Genomic DNA, 19,173 nt, shown 5'->3' with positions numbered 1-19,173 from the left:
GACAGCTTCCAATTACACCAATTACATCACAGGCAAAACAGACTCAGTATAAGGGTGATTAATATAATTTATTTCCTATTGATAACAGACTAGAGCAGTGCGAACTAAAAACAAACTAAAACCACCTTCCTCCCCCCCATCCACCCTACTCTATGTCCTCCCCCCGAAGCAATGCAGGGGAACGAGGAATGGGGGCTGCGGTCAGTCCCTGACGCTTCGTCTTCTCCACTCCCTCACGGTCACTCTCTGCTCCTGCTCCACGTGGGGTCCCTCCCAAGGGATGCTGTCCTTTCCGAACTCTTATCGTGGCGTAGCTCCTGGACTCCTTGCAGAGGCCACCCCAGCAGCCCCCACGCTACCAAAACCTTGCCATGTAAACCCAATGCAGGGCTTAGCCCCGGTCTCTGAAAGCCTTCACCTTTCTCAGGCCTCTGGTTAACATTGCCAGGCATCAATCTCCAAGTAGCCTCAATTCCTACTAGCATCTGCCCTCTTCTCCTTGACTTGCTGTGAGGCAGGCTGTTATGCTGTGATCATGTTACTGGCCTGGCAAAAATTGCAAGCGTAAGACTGTCAATAAGCATCTGGAAAGACCAGCTCATGGCTAGCCCTGGGGACAGCAGGAACCAACTGGCTGGTGAGCTACCAGAAATCTTTCTGCTTTCTGCAGAAGCCCAATCTAAATTTCAAGTAATAAATAAATAATTGTGTCAGAGCAAACACGTAAGCTCTTTTTGTGATAACTAAGTTCAAATACAGATAGCTCCCAGGTAACATCTAATGTTTAGTCCTCTCAGAGGAAGGCTTTTTCAGTACTTACTTACTAGAAGGACGTCGAGGCTTACTGGCATTTCGGCGACCAGTTCAAGAGTAGAAACTACTAAGAAAAACAAACACAAAAAAAGTGGTGTGAACAACATTCAGACTCATTTCTGCACGTGGATATGTTTCTGGCTTGGTGCCAATTGGGGAAGAAAAGAAATTCCTATACATAGAATCCTAGAAGGTATAACAGGAGTTGCAACAGACTGTTGGACGCTGAAGGATGTCAAGAATGAGCTTTGTGATTAGGAGTTCCAGCTAATTTAAGCAGAGCCTGCTCACAGGTAGTAGACTCCACAAAGTTCTAAACAAGGAATAAATTGGTGATTCTCAGCTACTTGTGACAGTGAGTACAAACATATGCATTTATCAAAAGAGGGAAGGACACTTGAGCACTCATTCAAGGGCAATGGCAACCCGACAGTAATAGGCTTTACTGTCAAGTGATGTGGAAGTATTTTTTCACTGTCATTACTCCCATATTTGAAAGCTCATTGCCAACGTAGCTGATTTTGATCAAATATGAGTGTATTAGCATTATGCATGGTATACTTAAATTTATCATCTTTTTTGATTTTGGCTTTGTTTATCCAAAACTAAGAGTACTTTGCCAATAAAATACCATTTTATTTTTGTCCATAAGCACTCAATAACGTTCTTTTTTCATACAGAATATATCTATCCATGTTTTTCCACGTAGAGGAATATAGCAAAAACGTTTGCTCAATCTGCCTACAGCAATAGCCACTGCTCTATGACAGTTATTTGGCATTATCTGCAGCTCCCTTTGTAACCAAGATGGACCTGCTCAGCAGAACAAACACGAGTATACTTAACAATGACATTTTATGTTTCTGAGTTAGTAATATCTTAACTACTCTTAAATCATGAGTTTTTTGAACGCTTTATATATTACAAATAAAAGGGACAGTTGAGTACAAACAAACAGCATATAAGAAGTTATAGGGAAGCTACATGGAAGTGGAGCTGAAAACCCGTGAAGCTTACCAGTAGGAAAAACTTGCCATGCCCTCAAAAGCACAAACGTATTTACCATTAATAACTATTAAGGGTTTTAACTGAAAGATGTAATCAGTCACACAAGTAACAATAACAAGGTAAAATTCTCCTTTAGCTTAGTGTATTGAACAGATAGAGCTGGTGCAGTGGAACTATCCTCTCATTTTTCTCTATCTTCAGGGCATTTTCAACATTAATTTTCCTATATGCCTTATTTCACATAATTGCTTCAACAACACTTTTTTTTTTGTACATGATTTTTATGTTTATAGCTTACAAGCTGTCTGACAAAAAAACTTTAATTTCGGAGTACAGAATGGGTTTATCTCTGGTTGTAATCTGAAGGAAATTTTACCAAGGAGAGTTTCTGTTTTTCTTATGGAGCAAAAGGTAAACAAAGCCAACTACAAGCTGGGAAGATGGACTTAGATTTATCTGGGGACAGACAGATACTGTCCTTCCCATGAACCCACATCTTTGCTCTCCAACTGCTCACTGTGCTACTTCCTCCATTTTATTGTACTTCTGCACTGAAGATGAAGAGAATGTTAGTGCTGTTGCAAGAGACTGAGAGGTGACATTAAGCAAAAGAGCTAAAGCCTTTGCACACTGAAATACAGTACATCTAAAAGATACTGGAAGACATTGGTACTACACTGGAATTAAGATTTAATTTTAGACTTAAACTATGGTATATTACATGTATCCTTGCCCAGATTATTGCATTTACCCTGAGAGTATGAAACGTTATTTTTTTTTGGAAATTTACAAGTACCAATTTAAAATTAGGGATGCATTAAAGAATAAAGAAATCTGACAGTGGGAAACACATTTCTTAAAGCAACAGTTTTAGTTAATTGAACCATTAGCTTTCTTGCTTTTTCTTGAGCTAGCAGGTACTGGTTTGCTGCAAAATTAGTCTGTAAATAAACACCTTCAACTAGTGGTCATTTTGAGAAGAGAAGTTTTCTTCTCAGATAGCTTGTAAGCCATAAACATAAAAATCATTTACAAATATAAAAGCGTTGATGCTTACCTTGTGCAGAAGAGAAAATTAATTTCTTCCCTTTTGAATTGCATCTTCAGGCCTCTGTGAGCTATGGAAAGTTATGAATATTTGGAGATGTCAACTCTTCATGAGGTACACAAAATGCACAGAGAAATTATCGACCTGAAATTCACTGCCTGAATGTACAGTAATAAGTTTTCGGATAATTGCCGCATTGTACTTTAAATCACTGCCAGCCATTTCTGACTCCTATTTTAACACGATTTGTCTGGAAATAAACCAAAAATGAGTAACACTGTAATAGGTTATGCAGTTTTTGAGTTCAAACTCTAAGTGCCCACTCATTTACATTCTACCTTATGATTATGGACGTGGTCCTTTTCACTGGAGTCATAAACCAATGACTAATTCACACCATCAACACGATGGCCACTGCAAACTGGCAATAAGAAAAAAGGAAAACTGCATTGTGCAATGTGCTCATTCATTCTACAAATGGAGTTTTTAATATGCAGCACCAAATGTTCTCTGGTATATCTTACACAAGTCTTAGGCATAGGAGGCTTCATAACAGTATGCCTCCAGTCTTTTCTAGAAACAGAACAATTTATGCTAAGGCTTATGCATAAAAAAATGCAGAGCATTTTAATACTTTAAAAAGCTTTTACAATGGGTAATGACCTCGTAAGACAGCATATAAAGAAAGTAGAATACATATATTTAATCAAATAAAAATAGCAACTATATTTAGCTATTCAACTTAGTGCCTTAATGAAGGAGAACACTTAATGATGAGTCACAAATCCCATGAATGTTACTGACCACAGGTACAGTAAATAGGATGGTCTTGGTGAGTTAATAGGAAGCCTAATGTTTTGCTCATAATTTGAAACCCTCATAATTAAAGATGAAAGGAACGGAGGAACAATCGGTTAGCATCTTAACCCTTCACCTGTATGCAAATTGACTTTTTAACCATACATTTCCTAGTACTCAGGCTGGAATGGCTTTTAAGGTCTACATAGAAAGGCTTTTCATTCCTTGGAGAGAGTAAAATCTAACATAAAAAATGACAAATATACAAAAACATGCAGATTACTTGTTTTAATAACATACAATTTTTAGTGCAGATCTTCAGCCATCTGATCTGACCTCTACCCAGCCTCTTGAGGAGAAAGAGCTATACTCTGCCTATCAGGTTACCTGTCCATTTCATTATTGTAAGTTCCTCAGCAATTTGGGCTGCAAGCAGTCATTTCCATGTTTGTAACTGTTAGACATACCATAGTTTATTTATGCCAAAGATATACCTGAGCACTGGACTAGATCTCAGAAATCTGGATTTTGTTCTTGCCTCTGCAGGTCACCTAGACCGATAATTTGCAAAGCCACCTCTCTATTCGTCTGTTTTTTCATCTATAAAGTGGGGATAATGATATTCACTCATTTTTAAAAACCGTTTTAAGATATACGTGATTAATTATTAAGCAGCATGGATTCTCCCCTGTGAATAGCACACAGCTGCTAATAAACTGACTCATCCACTTTCATATTATCATCTTTACTTAAACATTCACTATTCTTTCTGCAACACAGCAAAACATTCATTTTGTCAAACAGCAATTGTAAAGAAGCTTTTATCCAGTGGAAGAGTAATTAGAATAGTAGAGAAATTCCATCAGCTTTGAGCTCGAGGGACTATCTGTTATTTTAAGTTCAAGTAATTGAAGTAGCAAGAATAGTTTCCAATTCAAGCCTGCCCTCCCCTGGTGTTAATGAAACACTGCTAACAAATTTTAGATCAATGTTGTCTTACTGTAACAAAGAAGGGGAACTAAACTGAGAGAGGCTGATACAATGTATTAATTGAGACCTTTAGTCAGCTTCTCTTTTTTCTTTTTTTATAGTAGCTAAATAATTTGTAAATATCTTTTTAAAGTCCCATCTAGGCTCACTGGCTGATTCCTGTCCTTCACATTTTCAAAAGTCCACCAACACATCATTCATACCAGAGTTGTCAGAACTAATATTCACATGCGAAGTAACATTCTGCACATGGTTTTAAAGGGATTATTAGAAAAACTACAGAAAAAATATTTTGCTACGATACAGTTAACAATTCTAAGACACTGAGCTATATGTATCAGTCAAGTACTAGCATCCCAGGAGACCAGTATCAGTCTAGTCTAGTACCCTGTCACTAAGAGCAGTCCATCCTCCCAATGTCTGAAAAGAAAGAAAAACTTTTAGTACTGTGTTTATTTCAGAGAGAACTTTCCATCACAAATCTCACAGGCAATTAACTCATTGCTTGACTCAGGAGGACTATATTTAAAGCACAAAGGTAATCGGAGAAAAACAAACAAACAAAAACTATCTCAGTTATACTTACAGCAATTCATCTACTATGACTTCAACCCGAAGGTGACATTTGTGTCTGGAATACAAAACCTGTACCACTGTGCGTTGGAACGTGAGGCGCCTCTGGTTCATTTATCTTGTCATCTTCACACTTCACTACACTTAACAGCATTTAATCTCTTGTGGCTGCTACCTAAACCCAAAATGGAGTAGTACAATGCAGTTTCTTTAGATGTACACTTAATGTACACTTGAAAAAAAGAATGAAAGTATTATAGAAATGTAATTTTATTTGGGCCTTCCAAATGCTTGAAAATCAGGGTCAGATTGTGTCGGGTATGTCTAACAGACTTTATAATGCGGAACATAAGGAACTCTCAAGAGTTCCTTGAATGTCCTCTGCATATGATAAAATTCTTGCTGAACTGTCTGTCATTCAAAATAAAAACTTTAGGAGTTCATATAACATTTTATAGGAAACAGTGAAAGGCGACAGTGAAAGACAAACTTACAGATACATGACTTAGGCTGTCAATACAGACAGAAGATACTGGACAATAGTTTTAAATCAGTAAAATCTAAAAATATCCGTCTGGGTTAAATATGGCATATAATCATGCTAAAATAGACTTTTTTTTAAAAGTATTAAAGTCAAAAGGGACAGCACTTTAAGAGATTAAGTTTTAATGGTGAAAACCTCATTAACCATGAGGTGGTCTTCACTTAATCCTGACAGCACTAAATATGACTTGAAAAGGAAGAAAAGAACTTTCCAGAATCACCTTTATGTACATATGAAGGGCCTTAATTACTCCTTTACTGGTTCTAATCTTCCCTGTGCTGAAGATCTCAATTTGGAGTGAAATCTGAACTATCAAAACATGAAAAATACAGCCAAACATAAATGCTGATACTTTTGTTAATACTGGTTCAAATTCAAGTTCTGAAACTTGATGTTCCTTCTGGAACACCACCATTCCAGAAGGAAGCTCATGCAGTGGACTCCAATGAAGCTTGGCAAGAAGAGATGTGAACTGCTCTTCACATCACAATTAGGCCATGCTGAATTTGGAATGTGCCAAAAAGTTTTTCCCTAAGTTTCTGAAGTGAATTTACCCAGAGTGAACAATCAAGACAGATAAACTGAATGCAGATATTAATGTACTAATTTGTTCAACATTTAGATATGCTGGGAGAGAATTAGTACATACCTGACACATTTTCTTTGTTGACTGGGTAATCTTATTCAAACTCTAGAAATACACAGGTTTTTACCATACCTATTATGCTCTGAATTCTTCTGCAATTGCATCCTCACATTGCGTTACATGAGTTGTTAGAAACTATTATAATGACAACACTAAAACCTAGAATATCTTTGAACTAAGAATTAAAGCTATGCTCATAAAATTCAAATTTATTTATGTTTAAATTTTCATTTTAACAAACATTGTTCTTGTTTTGTATCAAAGGAAAAAGGATACATACAGGTATAAACAGTAACTGGAAAATATTGTTTTTTTTTAACAATGACTCAAATTAGAAAACCAAAACAAACTCACATTCTAGCAGAAAATCCACACAGAACTGTTCCAAATCCATCTGGAATGTTTCAACTCCAAGGTGCTTCTTTTTGCTTTACTATTTGTTTTCTCTTTCCTTATAAAAGGGAGATAATTGTTGTTATATACATTTCTTTGTAGAATCTAAACAAAAAAGCACCATTCTAAATCAGTGAAGTTAATGCTATGCATTGATTGGTTATGATTTTCAAATATTTCATTGTCAGAAAAAGTTATTTCAGCAGCATATTTGCTCTTTTGTAGGTGGTTGTTAAGGACATACAATTACAACAACTCTCTGAAGAAAGGAAGTTATACATGAATTTTAATTAAAATTTTATTTTTCAAATGCTCCAATTCCACATTCTGTATCAAAGAGAAATATTTCATTTTCATATGCAGTGCTGTCAACTGATAGCAAAGACTTACATTCCCAGTTGTTTTGGTGTTACCTAACATTAATACAATGTACTCAGATACTAAGATCAGAATTGGTATAAAAACAAGTATAATAAGAGCAAAGACTGTTTTGGAAATCCAAATATAATCACTGTTTTCCTCATCATGTTTCATAGCAAAAACCTGCCTAAACCAAGCATCTTTTAAATCCTGTAAAATCTTTAGGGGCATGTGCTGTTACAATAACATATTCTTCAGCATCAAAAATCTAGTTGTAATTTGTGGACAAGTGAAAACTATACATTCCAGTATCTTTAGACAAAAATCTTTCTGAAATTGAGATCTTTACTGCTCAGATGCTTTAAAAAAAAAAAAAAAAAGAAAAACGCTTAATTAAAAAACCAAGAATGAGTGAACATAGATATTAGTTTTGGCCTCAGAAAATCCTTTCATCCATCAGACTTCTGCATATCACTGTAAGTACGCAAACAGTCAGATGATTGTTTTCATCCCTGGCCAAGTACTACAATCATAAAAACATCCATACAACTCTTACATTTTTGGGATAACTACTTATAGTAAAAAGTAGCAGTATCTAATGTAACCACTGATTTTCATTATTAAATGAAGACAGGGAGAATGGGAAGGTCAGGTTCAAATGAAAGTACTGTGGAGCACATAATATTCAATTTTTAAGCACAACAGTATTTTTTCTCAAGGAACTCTGAAAACATTTGATGAGGTTTTCTTGAATGCTGTCTCACCTCAGACTGCTGTTTCTCCATCACTGGCCTCAGGAGCTGTAATGAAAAATAACGTAATTATTGCTTTGCGCCCAACTCCATCTTTTTTTTTTAACAAATCAATAGTACATTAATTATATTAAATATATTTAAAAAATACACTTTCCCTTTTGTTTCTACCACTGTAGATTCACTTAGTAAAGTGATCACCCTTTACTAATTTTCTAGATATGCATCTGACAATATATATATATTTTTTAGAAATATCCAATATTACACAGTGGCTAGAGTACAGCCAATGAGTATCACACAGAAATTCATATGAAAGAGACTGTAATCTGGACAGAAAAATGCTGTGTGTCATTGCTCTGCATTCCAAGTATGTTTTGAAAACATGCTAAATGCAAAAACCCAAATACATTAAACCCCAAGTAATCTTGCTCTTAAAACAATCACGAGAAAAAGAGACATTTTTGAGTTCTGACATTTTCCAAATGGCATAATCACACAGCCTTAGGGTGTTTTTTTGTTTGTTTGTTTTTGTGTGTGTGGTTTTTTATTTTTATTTTTATTTTGACTGTAGTGCTTTCCATTCCTATTTGTTTCTGTGAAATGTGATCTCCACAAACTGACAAGCAGCATTTCCAAGAGCAGTGGTACTGCAGAGTAGCTGGGATTTATTAAACTAAATGAATGGGAATACTAAAATGGAATGGAAGAAAAAGACTATCATTACTAGGGCACTATAGAAAGTTTAATCATAATAATTAAGTAAAACATAAAGCCTAGGAATTATATACTACCCTTTTTCACTGACATCATAAAGATTCAGCCCGGACTGGAAATCTGTTAAATATGTCTTATGTTCTTGTATTGTTTTGTTTATAATGATTTACAGTATGAAATATCTACCATAGTATCTTCAAAATATAAGTTACTCCTAAACAGAGCCAAACTTTAACTTTGTTTTCCAGCAGATTAATTTAATCCAGTTTCTTCACAGTAAATGGAAGAGGAAATCTCAAAAGAGTGGTAATTGCATAATGGAGGTACACAGGGATTTCCCTTGTAGAGTTTACAGTAATTTGTCTCAAGACCTTAACAGGTTACTTCATTTTGTCTCATTCTCCAACCTGCTGTATTGCATACACTGTTGCATGGATTTGTGCTGTGTTGAGATAAAACTTCAGAGGTCTGGAATTCTCTGACCTGAAATGTACCCCTTGTACCAGGCAACAAAGATGGCTAAAGCCATCAGAGTGCCATTATTTCCCTGAACCAGAGACTGAAGCTTAAATGATTCAGACTTGTCCACAAGAATCTCTGTTGTCTCTCTCACCTACCAAAAATGGAAGCATGTGGCCAGTTTACAGTGGTATTTCTTTGCTATGAAAACACAGCACGTACAGAATTACTGCAAATCAAATTAAAACAAACAAACAAAAAAAACAGTACGGATTCACATTCTTGTGCCAGTGAAAAACCCTGCAACTTTATTTCAGATTTTACAGTTGTTGCTGGTCACATGAACTACATGACAAAAGAAATTCAAAGGGTTTTCTGTAATGAAAAGCTTTCAATACAGGTAGTATTACTACTTTCGTCACCCAACAATTATGGCTGTTGTTTCTCTGATTTCCTGGGCACACCATTTCAAGTGCTTTTGTCTTGATTATCAGACAAAAGAAAATAAATTATTCAAGTAAAACCAATACCCTTCACAGAAGCATTACCACAACCCCAACAACAACCCAAACTCCCTCAGCCTGTCCTCACAGGAGAGGTGCTCCAGCCCTCTGATCATCTTTGTATGAGGATGTTAGATATGTTAAAAGTAATTGTTGGATATGTTGGACATCTTAAAAGTAATTCATTGACAGGGCTGCATGTAGAATTACTTAAAATGAATCCCTTCTGTTCATTCTCTTGGAAGCCCAAAAATCTATCATTACATGCTACTGAGCAGGCATAGGTGAATGGAAATGACACCAAAAGGAGAAATTATGTGTTATTCTGTTTGAATAACTTAATATGCTGAGTCCTGTGTGCAGTTTTGCAAAACTGCGTGCAGTTTTGGGCACCACAATGTAAGAAGGACATAAAACTATTAGAGAGCTTCCAAAGAAGGGCTACAAACATGGTGAGGGGTCTAGAGGGTGAGACGTATGAGCAGCAGCTGACGTCACTGGGTTTGTTCAGCCCAGAGAAAAAGAGACTGAGGGGAGGCCTCATGGAGGCCTGCAGCTTCAGGGATAAGCTATTTGGCTGATAAAGAGGCCACTCATGAACTGAGCTTTACCTACTACATCATTAGATATATCAGCCACATGACTAGAATTACTGGTGTCACTCATCACATATTTAATGCATACGAAAGCACAGCACATATGCACGGGTTTTCATGAGGACAGGCTGTTTGCGCATTCTACACCATGATGGATAGCATGTTTGTCACCACATCACCACAATACTCCCATATAACCCATATCTTGACTTTGAGTAGACATTTGGAAAAGCAAACTGTGGATCACTCATGCAGCTTGCTACCTGTCCATACCTGGGAAACAAGGAGCGAGCTACAAATTCGTATCTTCATTGTCTCTGAAGGGCAGAATATGCATCCACGCACTAGAAGAAAAAATGTGGAAAAGCTATTTGTGTAAATGATATTTGTTATAGCCCTGGAATTTTTCTTTGCATCTAAAAGCACTGTCCTTTAGTTGTTCCTAATGTGACAAGTGGGCTACAGAACTAGAAGTTATTGCCTAGGTAAACTAATACTGTAAACCATGATTATGAACAAAACTGAATGGACTTCTGGTCTACCACAAGCAGCAATTTAGTGATTTTTTTTTCCCCCAGTTTCTATATGCAATTAAATCCCCTCCAAACTACGGCAGGAGTTTGACACAGTTAGCAGACGATACAGACTGCCAGTGTTAATACTGCTGCCACTTCAGTGATATTAGGAACACGCAGGCCTGGATGTGGCATTACAGCAAAATGCAGCAGACTACTTGAGCAGGAATGAAAACAGTACGGCCGTGACAAAACTTGCTGGCACCGACATCAGGCAATAAGACGTCCCATAAGCGGTGGTGTCACACTGACAGCAACTTGGGGGTTAAGGCACTGCAAAGAAGTCTTGCAGAGACCAGATACACTCATTTAGAAGTTCAAAAAGTGCCTTAATGCTTACCCAGGCTCTGAGTGCGCAGGGACAACAAGCCATAAGCTCTGTATTGGCGTTTTTTTTTAAGAATTAGGTCTAAAACCGCAACACTTCCCCCCGATTACTCTTGCCGAACTTGCAGCTCCCAGCACCCACATCTCACGCAGTTGGTTCCCACAGCCGGGAGGAGCAGCTCCCACTTCTCTCCGAGCCGCTGGTCTCAGCACTCCGCCTTTACTTTTCCCTTACCAGAAGCCCCTTCCCAGCCTCCACAGGAGCGGCGCGCGAGGCCTGAGCACAAACCTGAGAGCTGCGGGAATTAAATAAATATATAAATAAACAAACAAACAAACGACCTACAGCTTTCCTCACCCCCTTGTCGACCAGAGGGAACCCCCCCAGGGCAGGCCGGGGCGGGCTGAGCCTCCCCCTTCCCGGCCTCCCCATCGGGGACCCGCCCCGTCGGCGCCGAGTGACGATCGCGACCCGGCTACTCCTCCTCCTCCTCCTCCCTCTTCCCCTTGCCGCCGGCATGCCGAAGCTGAGCAAGGAGGCCAAGCAGCGGCTGCAGCAGCTCTTCAAGGGCGGCCAGTTCGCCATCCGCTGGGGCTTCATCCCCGTCGTGCTCTACCTAGGTCAGTGGCGGCGGGGGCGACGGCCTCCCGCGGGCCTCCGCCGCCCGGCGACCGAGCGGGGCCTCCCTTGGGCGGCCCCCGCCTGGGGGCTCGGGGGGGCGGGCAGGGGGCTCGGGCCCCCCCCTGGCTGAGGCAGGGTGTGCGGCTGGGTGGAGGCTGCAGCCTCCCCGGGCCGCTTGGCTCAGCCCCCGAGCGGCGGCCGGGCTTCGGGGCGTGTTTGTGCAGGGCCCGGCAGCCGGCCCCGCGATGGTGCCGCTGGGTTGAGGCGGTGTGCCGCCGATGGGGGTGGCTGAAAGGCAGGGCCTGCTTAAAAGTGTGTGTGTGTGATGGGCCTGGCGCTTCCGTTCGCTGCTCTCATGCCAAAGGGTCCCAGGGAAGCCAGCAGGCACGGCTCGCGTGGCGGCTTCCTGCCCGAAATCTGTAGGGCCTGCTGGGAGAGGCAGCCGAAACGGGCAGACATCTTCACCTTGAGCGCTAACACGGCAGCGAGCTGGGGCTCTAAGTGTTTGCGGACAGAGCCGAATGGTTCTTTTAATTGAGGGGAATTAATATTACATATAAACACATATAAAATATAAACCCGACTTAAAGGGCTGAGGCACTTAATATGTAATCGGTTGCAGACATGCATTAGTGGCCAGAAGTAAAAGGGGTCACTTTGAACACGACGAGTAAAACCATATGACAGCATCAGGTTAAAGTTTAATTACATTTTCATTCTTAGTTTATCGATTATTTCAGAATTGGTTATTGTGGGGTGGGATTTCAGCAGTGCTTCGCGACCTACTTTTGTTCCTGCTGAGGTTTTCTGTTGGTTTCACTTTTACGCCAGTATCTGAGAAAATCACTCTTTGCTCTGAGGAACGTATATAACTCGAAGCACTTTATTTAAAGCCAGCTTACTGTGTTTGCAGCTGTACCGATACCATAGAATGGAAGCTATGGAAGGGACCTTAAAGATCACCTAGTTCCAACCCCTGCCATGGGCAGGGCTATCGGGATGCTTGGTATATTTCTGTTACGTAACCCTAAGAAACAAAATCGTAGAAGTTTAATTTCGTACCTCCAGGCGATAAGTATGCTGTTCCACATCTACGTTGTCTTCTTACAAGTTTGCCTGCTGTAATTAATAAAAGAATATAAAGTGTAAGCAGGTGCCACCCTTGCCTGCCACAGATATTTTTAGGTGGCAGCCACTCAAATTCTGTAGAATTGGAAGAACCTCTTTTGTATAGCAGTTACACAGGCAAGGGGCTACGCAGTGCTTGGTGTCACTGATTCAAGGTAAACTTTGGTATTGACCCATGTATATGAGACGTGTGCTAAACTAAACATAGGCAATGAAATTTTCAGCTATTTGTTTTAATTTTCTCTGGAAGACCTAGGTCAGGATGGGATGTTCAGAATAAGTACAAGGGAGTCTGATAAGTGCAATTCCAGGTCATTGGTCAGGTTACTTTTTTGTTGTTTGTTTGTTTTTTAATGTTTGTTTTGAAGCGTCTGCCCCTCTTAGGTGAATTAGACCAGTACAGTTTTGTTGAATTGGCTTGCTTATTTAAAAGTACTAGGGGAAAAAAAAAGAAAAAAAAAAAGAAGCAGAAACATTAGCTAAATCTGTTTCACACACATAGTTTGACTGCTAATATGATTTTATGAATTTTAAATCACTTCTGCTGGAAAGTATGGCAGTGAAAGAAAATAGGTCAGGATGTTTAATAGCCTCAAATCAGACAAGGTTATCTTCAAAGGGCTGACCCAGTGTCCATGAAGTTAATCTAAGTTTTTCCATTAACCTTCGTGGCCTGTGTTTCAGGAAAGTTGTCATTGATTTTATAGTCTGTAAATATGTTTTTTCCATATAACATCAATTTCTATACAGTAAACATAGTAAGCATGTTGTTGAACAATGCGTGTCTTTTATGATTCTGTTTCAGGACTTAATTTACAGTCCAGGAGTTAAAGCTATTTAGTAAACTGAACCTTGAATTGCTTCTCTAGTGTACACTTGGTTTAGTGAATCAGTATTTGAGTCATTAGCTGGGGATGAACTCTCTGTAAATAACCACCCCCCTCCCCCAAAATGGTTTTAAGTTTAATTGGTTTAAGATTTAGAATTCTGTAATCCTCATTTAAATGAACTGTTATTGCAATATTGCTGTAAGTTCAGGTGCTGTCACAGGACATCGCCTCAAGCACTTATACCAGTACAGGTGTCACTGTTGATGCTGTCTGACCAGGTTGCTTTCATAACAATACTTAAAATCTGCATGTGTGGGTTGTTATGGTTATGTTACCACCCAGCCACTCACTCACTCTCCCCAGGTGGGGTGGGGGAGAGAATCAGAAAGGTAAAAGTGTGAGAACTCATGGGTTAAGGTAAAAGCAAACCAAGGAATCCATTTGCTGCTTCCCATTGGCAGGCAGGCATTCAGCTGCTCCCAGGAAAGCAGGGCCCATCGCACGTAATGGTTTCTTGGGAAGACAAACGCCATCACTCTGAACATCCCCCCCTTCCTCCTCCTTTCCCCCAGCTGTTATTGCTGAGCCATATGGTGTGGGATGTCCCTCTGGCCAGCCTGGGCCAGCTGTCCTGGCTGTGTCCCATCCCAACTCCTGCTGCACCCACAGCCTGTTCACTGGCAGGGCCCTGTGAGAAGTTAAACAGTCCTTGGCTCTGCATGAGCACTGCTCTGCAACAACTAAAACATTGGTGTTATCATCGCTAGTTTCATCAGAAATCCAAAACACAGCATCATACAAGCCTCTATGAAAAAAAACCACCTCCATCCCAGCCAAAGCCATGACGGGGTATATATGTATGCATGCAGTGTGCCTTGATGTTTGGGGTAAATCATTTCCACCGTCTCACATAGCTAGCTGACCCTGAATTTTAAGTCAGGTAGAGATACAGGTAATAATAATAATAATAAAGAAAATACACACAAGTGTATTTATTTTGACTGTTTTGTAATCCTGATAATGTTTAGTTTCTGTTGAGGTGAGTCTGTGTCTTCATGAATCACAGCTCCCTGTTCTTTTTATTGCAATTTAGTGGGCTGGAATGATTTGATGCTGTTTTAGCTGTGTAAAAGTCTGCACGTACATATGTATGTTTATCTAATGTGTGTTTCACTTCAGGTTTTAAGAGGGGTGCAGATCCGGGAATGCCCGAGCCGACAATCTGGAGGTATGTGTCAGGTCCAAATGTACATGCAAAACCAGCGTAGATGGTCACGGTTTTAATTGTCATCTCCATCTGTTCATGCTGGACAGTAAGAGCTGTGAAAGTTGCTTTCATCCATAGTTTTTAATTATTTTGGGTGATAACAGAGGTGGTCACAGTTCTTATTTCCTTAAAAATCCAAACTAGAAATGACAGCAAACCAAATTCTTACGAGGGCCTTTGTATTTTGCTCTTAATCTTATGCAGATTTTAATATATGTGACTTCCTGTACTTTTTGAGTGGGAGCTGCCCTTCTTAGCTGTTCTAAGGGTTGTTTATGCAAGTTTCTTTCTGCACCTAGGAATAACTACTTAGCTTTCTAACATGAGTTTGAAATAAAACCCAGTCTCCTTCCCTCTTTGCAAGTAGGGTGGTAAAACTGTGTAAAAGCTGCATTAAATAAAGGGATATATCCTTTAACATTAATCACTGTAATGAATCAAAGTTCATATGCTCTTGTTGCTCGTTTGTTGTGGGGCTATTTGTTACTGCTGTAACATCCTGGCGTTAATAACGCTTGAATTCTTGTGATATTTGAATTTTATTGGAGGGTTTCCATAGCTCAGACTTCTGAAATTGAAGTTATGAAGGAAGCATGACTCTTACTGTTCTTGAAATGGCTTTGTTTACTGTACAGAACCAGAGATACTGCTAAAACAAATAATTGATTGGAGTGTATTGTTTGCAAGGTCATATATTACCTGTAGAAATCCCATTTTTAGGGATGTTACAGTTTCAGTAAAATACCCTGTTGTCTTAAGAACTAAGTTGCTGAAGTAAATTTTTTTTTTCTGGCAGTATTTCTGTTTAGTTTCACTAGCATCTTGAGACTTTTTTTTGGTTTATTGCATATGTCTGCGCAACATAAAGTTAGTATTGAGTACAACAGGATATACAGATACTAGAAGCATGTGTTTGGTTTTACTCCAAAGCTTACAGATGCTCATTTTTCTGGGCACATGTTCATGCTCCGTAGGCTTAAATTTGACTTTAAAGGTAGCTTTATTTCAGTGTTTTTTAGGGGTAGCATTTATTCTGTACTTTTATAGGGCTGTTTCTTCTGGCTTGTGTTTTTGAAAAATCCACTTAAAAACAAGCACATACTGCAAATCTGACCTTCATTTCCCCCTTTCAGTCTGCTTTGGGGATGAAAGATGTGGCTGTCCTGCTCTAGAACCAGACGATGGACAGAGAAAGGGTCTGAAGATATGTTTGTTCCAGAGGATGAGGCGGACACTTACACCAGCTGGCTCAGTCAGCTTGCTAATGACATAGGTTGTACATACAACAAAATGGAGTTTATATGGACCTAACTTATTTGCATCACAGTGTAATTAAATAAACACATTTGAATGCATATGCGTTGTTTTCAAGTCTTTACATTACATATAATATAGTATTTTTGTATTATAGGAATGATAACCGGATTTTTTTTCTAAATTTGTTGACGTTCAACCCCCACAGGTTGTCATAACAAGGTTAAATTTCAGGTAACTGTTCCTCTTCACAATAACCAGAAAACTGAGCTGATGTTTTAAACATTTTGATATTCTTCAAAGATTTCTGCCTGAATGTTGGTAAGCCTCTGCAGCTGGTTGCTCTGTGCAGGCCTGGTTTTTGTTTTCTGTTGCTTTTGGACTTGTTCAACTCTGGATATCTTAAGGATTGAGAGATGTGTATGTTTTTTCCCAGCATAGTCAAATAGTTTAAAAAAAAAAAAAAAGGCAAAAAAAACCGAAAAAACCCTAGATGCACACTTTTCTTCTGATTTTACCTTTAAATACTATTTACATTTTCCATAATTTGGGGGTGGGGTTGGGAGTTCGTGACAAAATTGCTGTGTATGTGTGTATGCTTGTGTACAGTAGAAATTATTGACATACAGCTGAAGGAAGAAGACTATTATATTACAGTATGTGTTTTTATTTTGTTCCAAAGTCTTGTTCTTTGGAATGTGGTTGTTTTGTCTTCATTTGGTATTCTCCATTTCAATAACAAAACTAGAGCACAGCAATGGCAACCGCTTGGTTTTTGTTAAAATTACTCTCTTTCCCCTCTAGAAGTATACAGGCTAGTTTGTATTTGTGCAGTGATACTTTAAAAAACAAACAAAAAGTTTCTTTGCTCGCTGTTAACATTGCAATAAAGGTATTCCAGATTGATTTTTTTTTTTTTAACCCTGTAGATTTTCAGGCAGTTTTTACATTTAATTAAATAATTCAGGAATAGGAGATTTCTCATTTTCTCCTCTACTATCAGAATTCATAGTGAAATGTTGCTGTGCAAAGTGTCTTCAGAGCATCAAAGGTAGCAGTGCAAAGTAACTCGGATTTCTCAAAATCAACCTTTGCATTTCACAATACCCAAAATGCAACTGTGGACCAAAACACCTGCAAAAGTGTATTTCATATACTCTTGTGTGTCAGATTTGGGGATGTGGTTTGTGGGTCTTAACCACCGCATGGTCGCTCTGGCAGCTTTCCAGGAATAATAGTATTTGGCAAGAAGTGCCAAATGGGGAAGTGTTCTTGTCTGTTTCGCTAAAAGTATATAAATAAGCATGGATGTGTCAAGCACAGGCTGGATTCTGTGACCTCAGTATCATCAAAATTTCCCTTATAAGTAATTAGTTCATTTTTTTAAGACTTGGAATTATTGGATAAGTATTGTTTAGGCAACTGTTATTCTGAGAATTTCGCTTTAAGCACATTGGATAACAAATTTTAGTGATTCACTGCTATAGATAAATGACTGCAATTGTTTTTCTTTAAAAAAAAATCAAACGTGGTTCAGGAAAGTCATTAACATGCAACCTTTGGCCTTTGAAGTTCAGGAATAAATTGTCCTTCGTAGTATGTTCAAGTCAAGTTAAATTGAATGCTGATATATATTACAAATTTGTTCGATTAATGCAGTCAGTGTTTCTCTCTCTAAATAAAAGTAATTGAAACTCCTTAAAAACTCATTTTTATCTTGAAAAGAATTGAATAGCCGTTAACCATAGGTCTTAGTAACTAATTATAAAGTAACAAAAACAGGATCAGAGAAGTCTTTTTCTCTAAGTCTTAAAAATGAAGGGAGTCTTTGGTAGCAATACCTTGAATTCATTTGTAGTTACTGTCATTTTCACAAAATTCAGACGTGCTTGTAGGAACAGATCCTTGTTCTTCGAAGTTGTGTTTTGAACAGATTACTATAAAGAATCTTAATTCTCTTAAAATAACGTCAGCAAATACACCAGTTTTGTCAAGGGTGTTTGTGTGTTGCTAGGAGGAAGAGGGCAGGCCTCTGGATTAAAGTGGAAGGACTCAAATACATTTCCTGTTTGTCAGACTCCCCAAAAGTTTTTGTTTTACTGTGGGATGGGAGACGCTTAGAAACAAACAGGGGCTTTCCCACTCAGCAGATTTCTGTCACGTGAATCAGTGGCTTCTGTAGCCAAGTATGGATTCTTTTCAGAAATGGGATTTGTGATGCAGTCCTTTGAGACCATGCATGAACTCTGATGTTTGAATGAAGTCAGAGCATGTAGTTTTCTGAAAATCAGCCTGTGACTTCCACAGCTTAACTCAAGTTTATGCTTTACCCATGCTCTGAGAAGTGTGAAATAAAATCATTTGTGCTTTCCTGTGTGCCGTGCAGAACGTACCTGCTCTGAGGTATCTTTATCAGCTCTTACCTGGACGTAGGAATGGCACAGCCGCATGTCTCGTGCCTGTGAAGTGGACGTGGAGCATGCCTGTGGTTGCCGTAGTCTTAGTGTAGTGCCCCACATGGGAAGCTGTTGCTGGGGTGTGTTGTGCAAATAATTGTGCAAGAGGCTGAGGGGAACGTTTCCACCTGGACTGGTCTTAGGAAGATCAAAGGTTGCCATGGCTTGTAGTTCACTATGCTGCTTACCAAATCTTTGGGATTTTTTTTTTTTTGCCAAATCTCAAGGATTTTAATGTGAGAAGAATGCCCTGTTGCCCATCTCAAGTGACCTGCAGTACCATGTCCACGGTCCTTTGACGTGGGGAAGTCAACATTTCTGCATGTCAGAAGGTCCTGGTCCACCTCCTTGGCCTCCTTCTGGAAGAGCGGCACCAGCCAATGGCCTGATGGGTGTCTGAGGAGAGTATCTGTGAAGGAGGAATTGTCCTTAAGCCAGGACTGAAGAAATGGGCAGGCTCCATCTCTGAAGAACTGTCCTCGGGCATGGCCATTGCAAATGTAAAGGGGGATAA

General features: G+C 39.1%; 1 protein-coding gene, 1 long non-coding RNA gene and 1 other non-coding gene across 20 annotated transcripts; 1 reads left to right on the top strand and 2 right to left on the bottom strand.

Annotated features, from left to right (window-relative positions):
- Positions 1 to 49: 49 nt before the first annotated feature.
- On the bottom strand, positions 50 to 11,563 carry LOC121064734. 18 transcript variants are annotated; one of them, XR_005816659.1, is made up of 7 exons: positions 11,449 to 11,563; positions 10,474 to 10,544; positions 7,938 to 7,973; positions 6,775 to 6,871; positions 5,244 to 5,405; positions 2,879 to 2,939; positions 50 to 880 (listed from the first exon to the last, which is right to left on the bottom strand). It is a non-coding gene; the product is annotated as an uncharacterized LOC121064734 (long non-coding RNA). The 18 variants fall into 18 exon arrangements; XR_005816656.1 differs by having other exon boundaries at positions 2,879 to 5,405; XR_005816660.1 differs by having other exon boundaries at positions 50 to 877; positions 2,879 to 5,405.
- On the bottom strand, positions 7,605 to 7,692 carry LOC121066719. Its single transcript, XR_005817939.1, has one exon. It is a non-coding gene; the product is annotated as a small nucleolar RNA SNORD93 (small nucleolar RNA).
- On the top strand, positions 11,528 to 16,304 carry TOMM7 (translocase of outer mitochondrial membrane 7). Its single transcript, XM_040546686.1, has 3 exons — positions 11,528 to 11,723; positions 14,862 to 14,910; positions 16,083 to 16,304. Exons 1-3 carry the CDS (start codon positions 11,621 to 11,623, stop codon positions 16,096 to 16,098), a joined length of 168 nt encoding a protein of 55 aa, XP_040402620.1. The 5' UTR covers positions 11,528 to 11,620; the 3' UTR covers positions 16,099 to 16,304.
- Positions 16,305 to 19,173: the final 2,869 nt, after the last annotated feature.

This window comes from Cygnus olor, chromosome 2, assembly GCF_009769625.2.
Source record: "Cygnus olor isolate bCygOlo1 chromosome 2, bCygOlo1.pri.v2, whole genome shotgun sequence".
In the NCBI taxonomy this organism is placed as follows: domain Eukaryota; kingdom Metazoa; phylum Chordata; class Aves; order Anseriformes; family Anatidae; genus Cygnus; species Cygnus olor.
Note: the sequence above shows the minus strand (reverse complement) of the source record. Positions and strands in the feature narration are given on the sequence as shown.

Bases quoted from the DNA above. Each gene is read 5' to 3' on its own strand.
- TOMM7 (XM_040546686.1), top strand. From the start codon at position 11,621: ATGCCGAAGCTGAGCAAGGAGGCCAAGCAGCGGCTGCAGCAGCTCTTC. The intron at 11,724-14,861 runs GTCAGTGGCGGC...GTTTCACTTCAG, and splicing joins CCCCGTCGTGCTCTACCTAG to GTTTTAAGAGGGGTGCAGAT.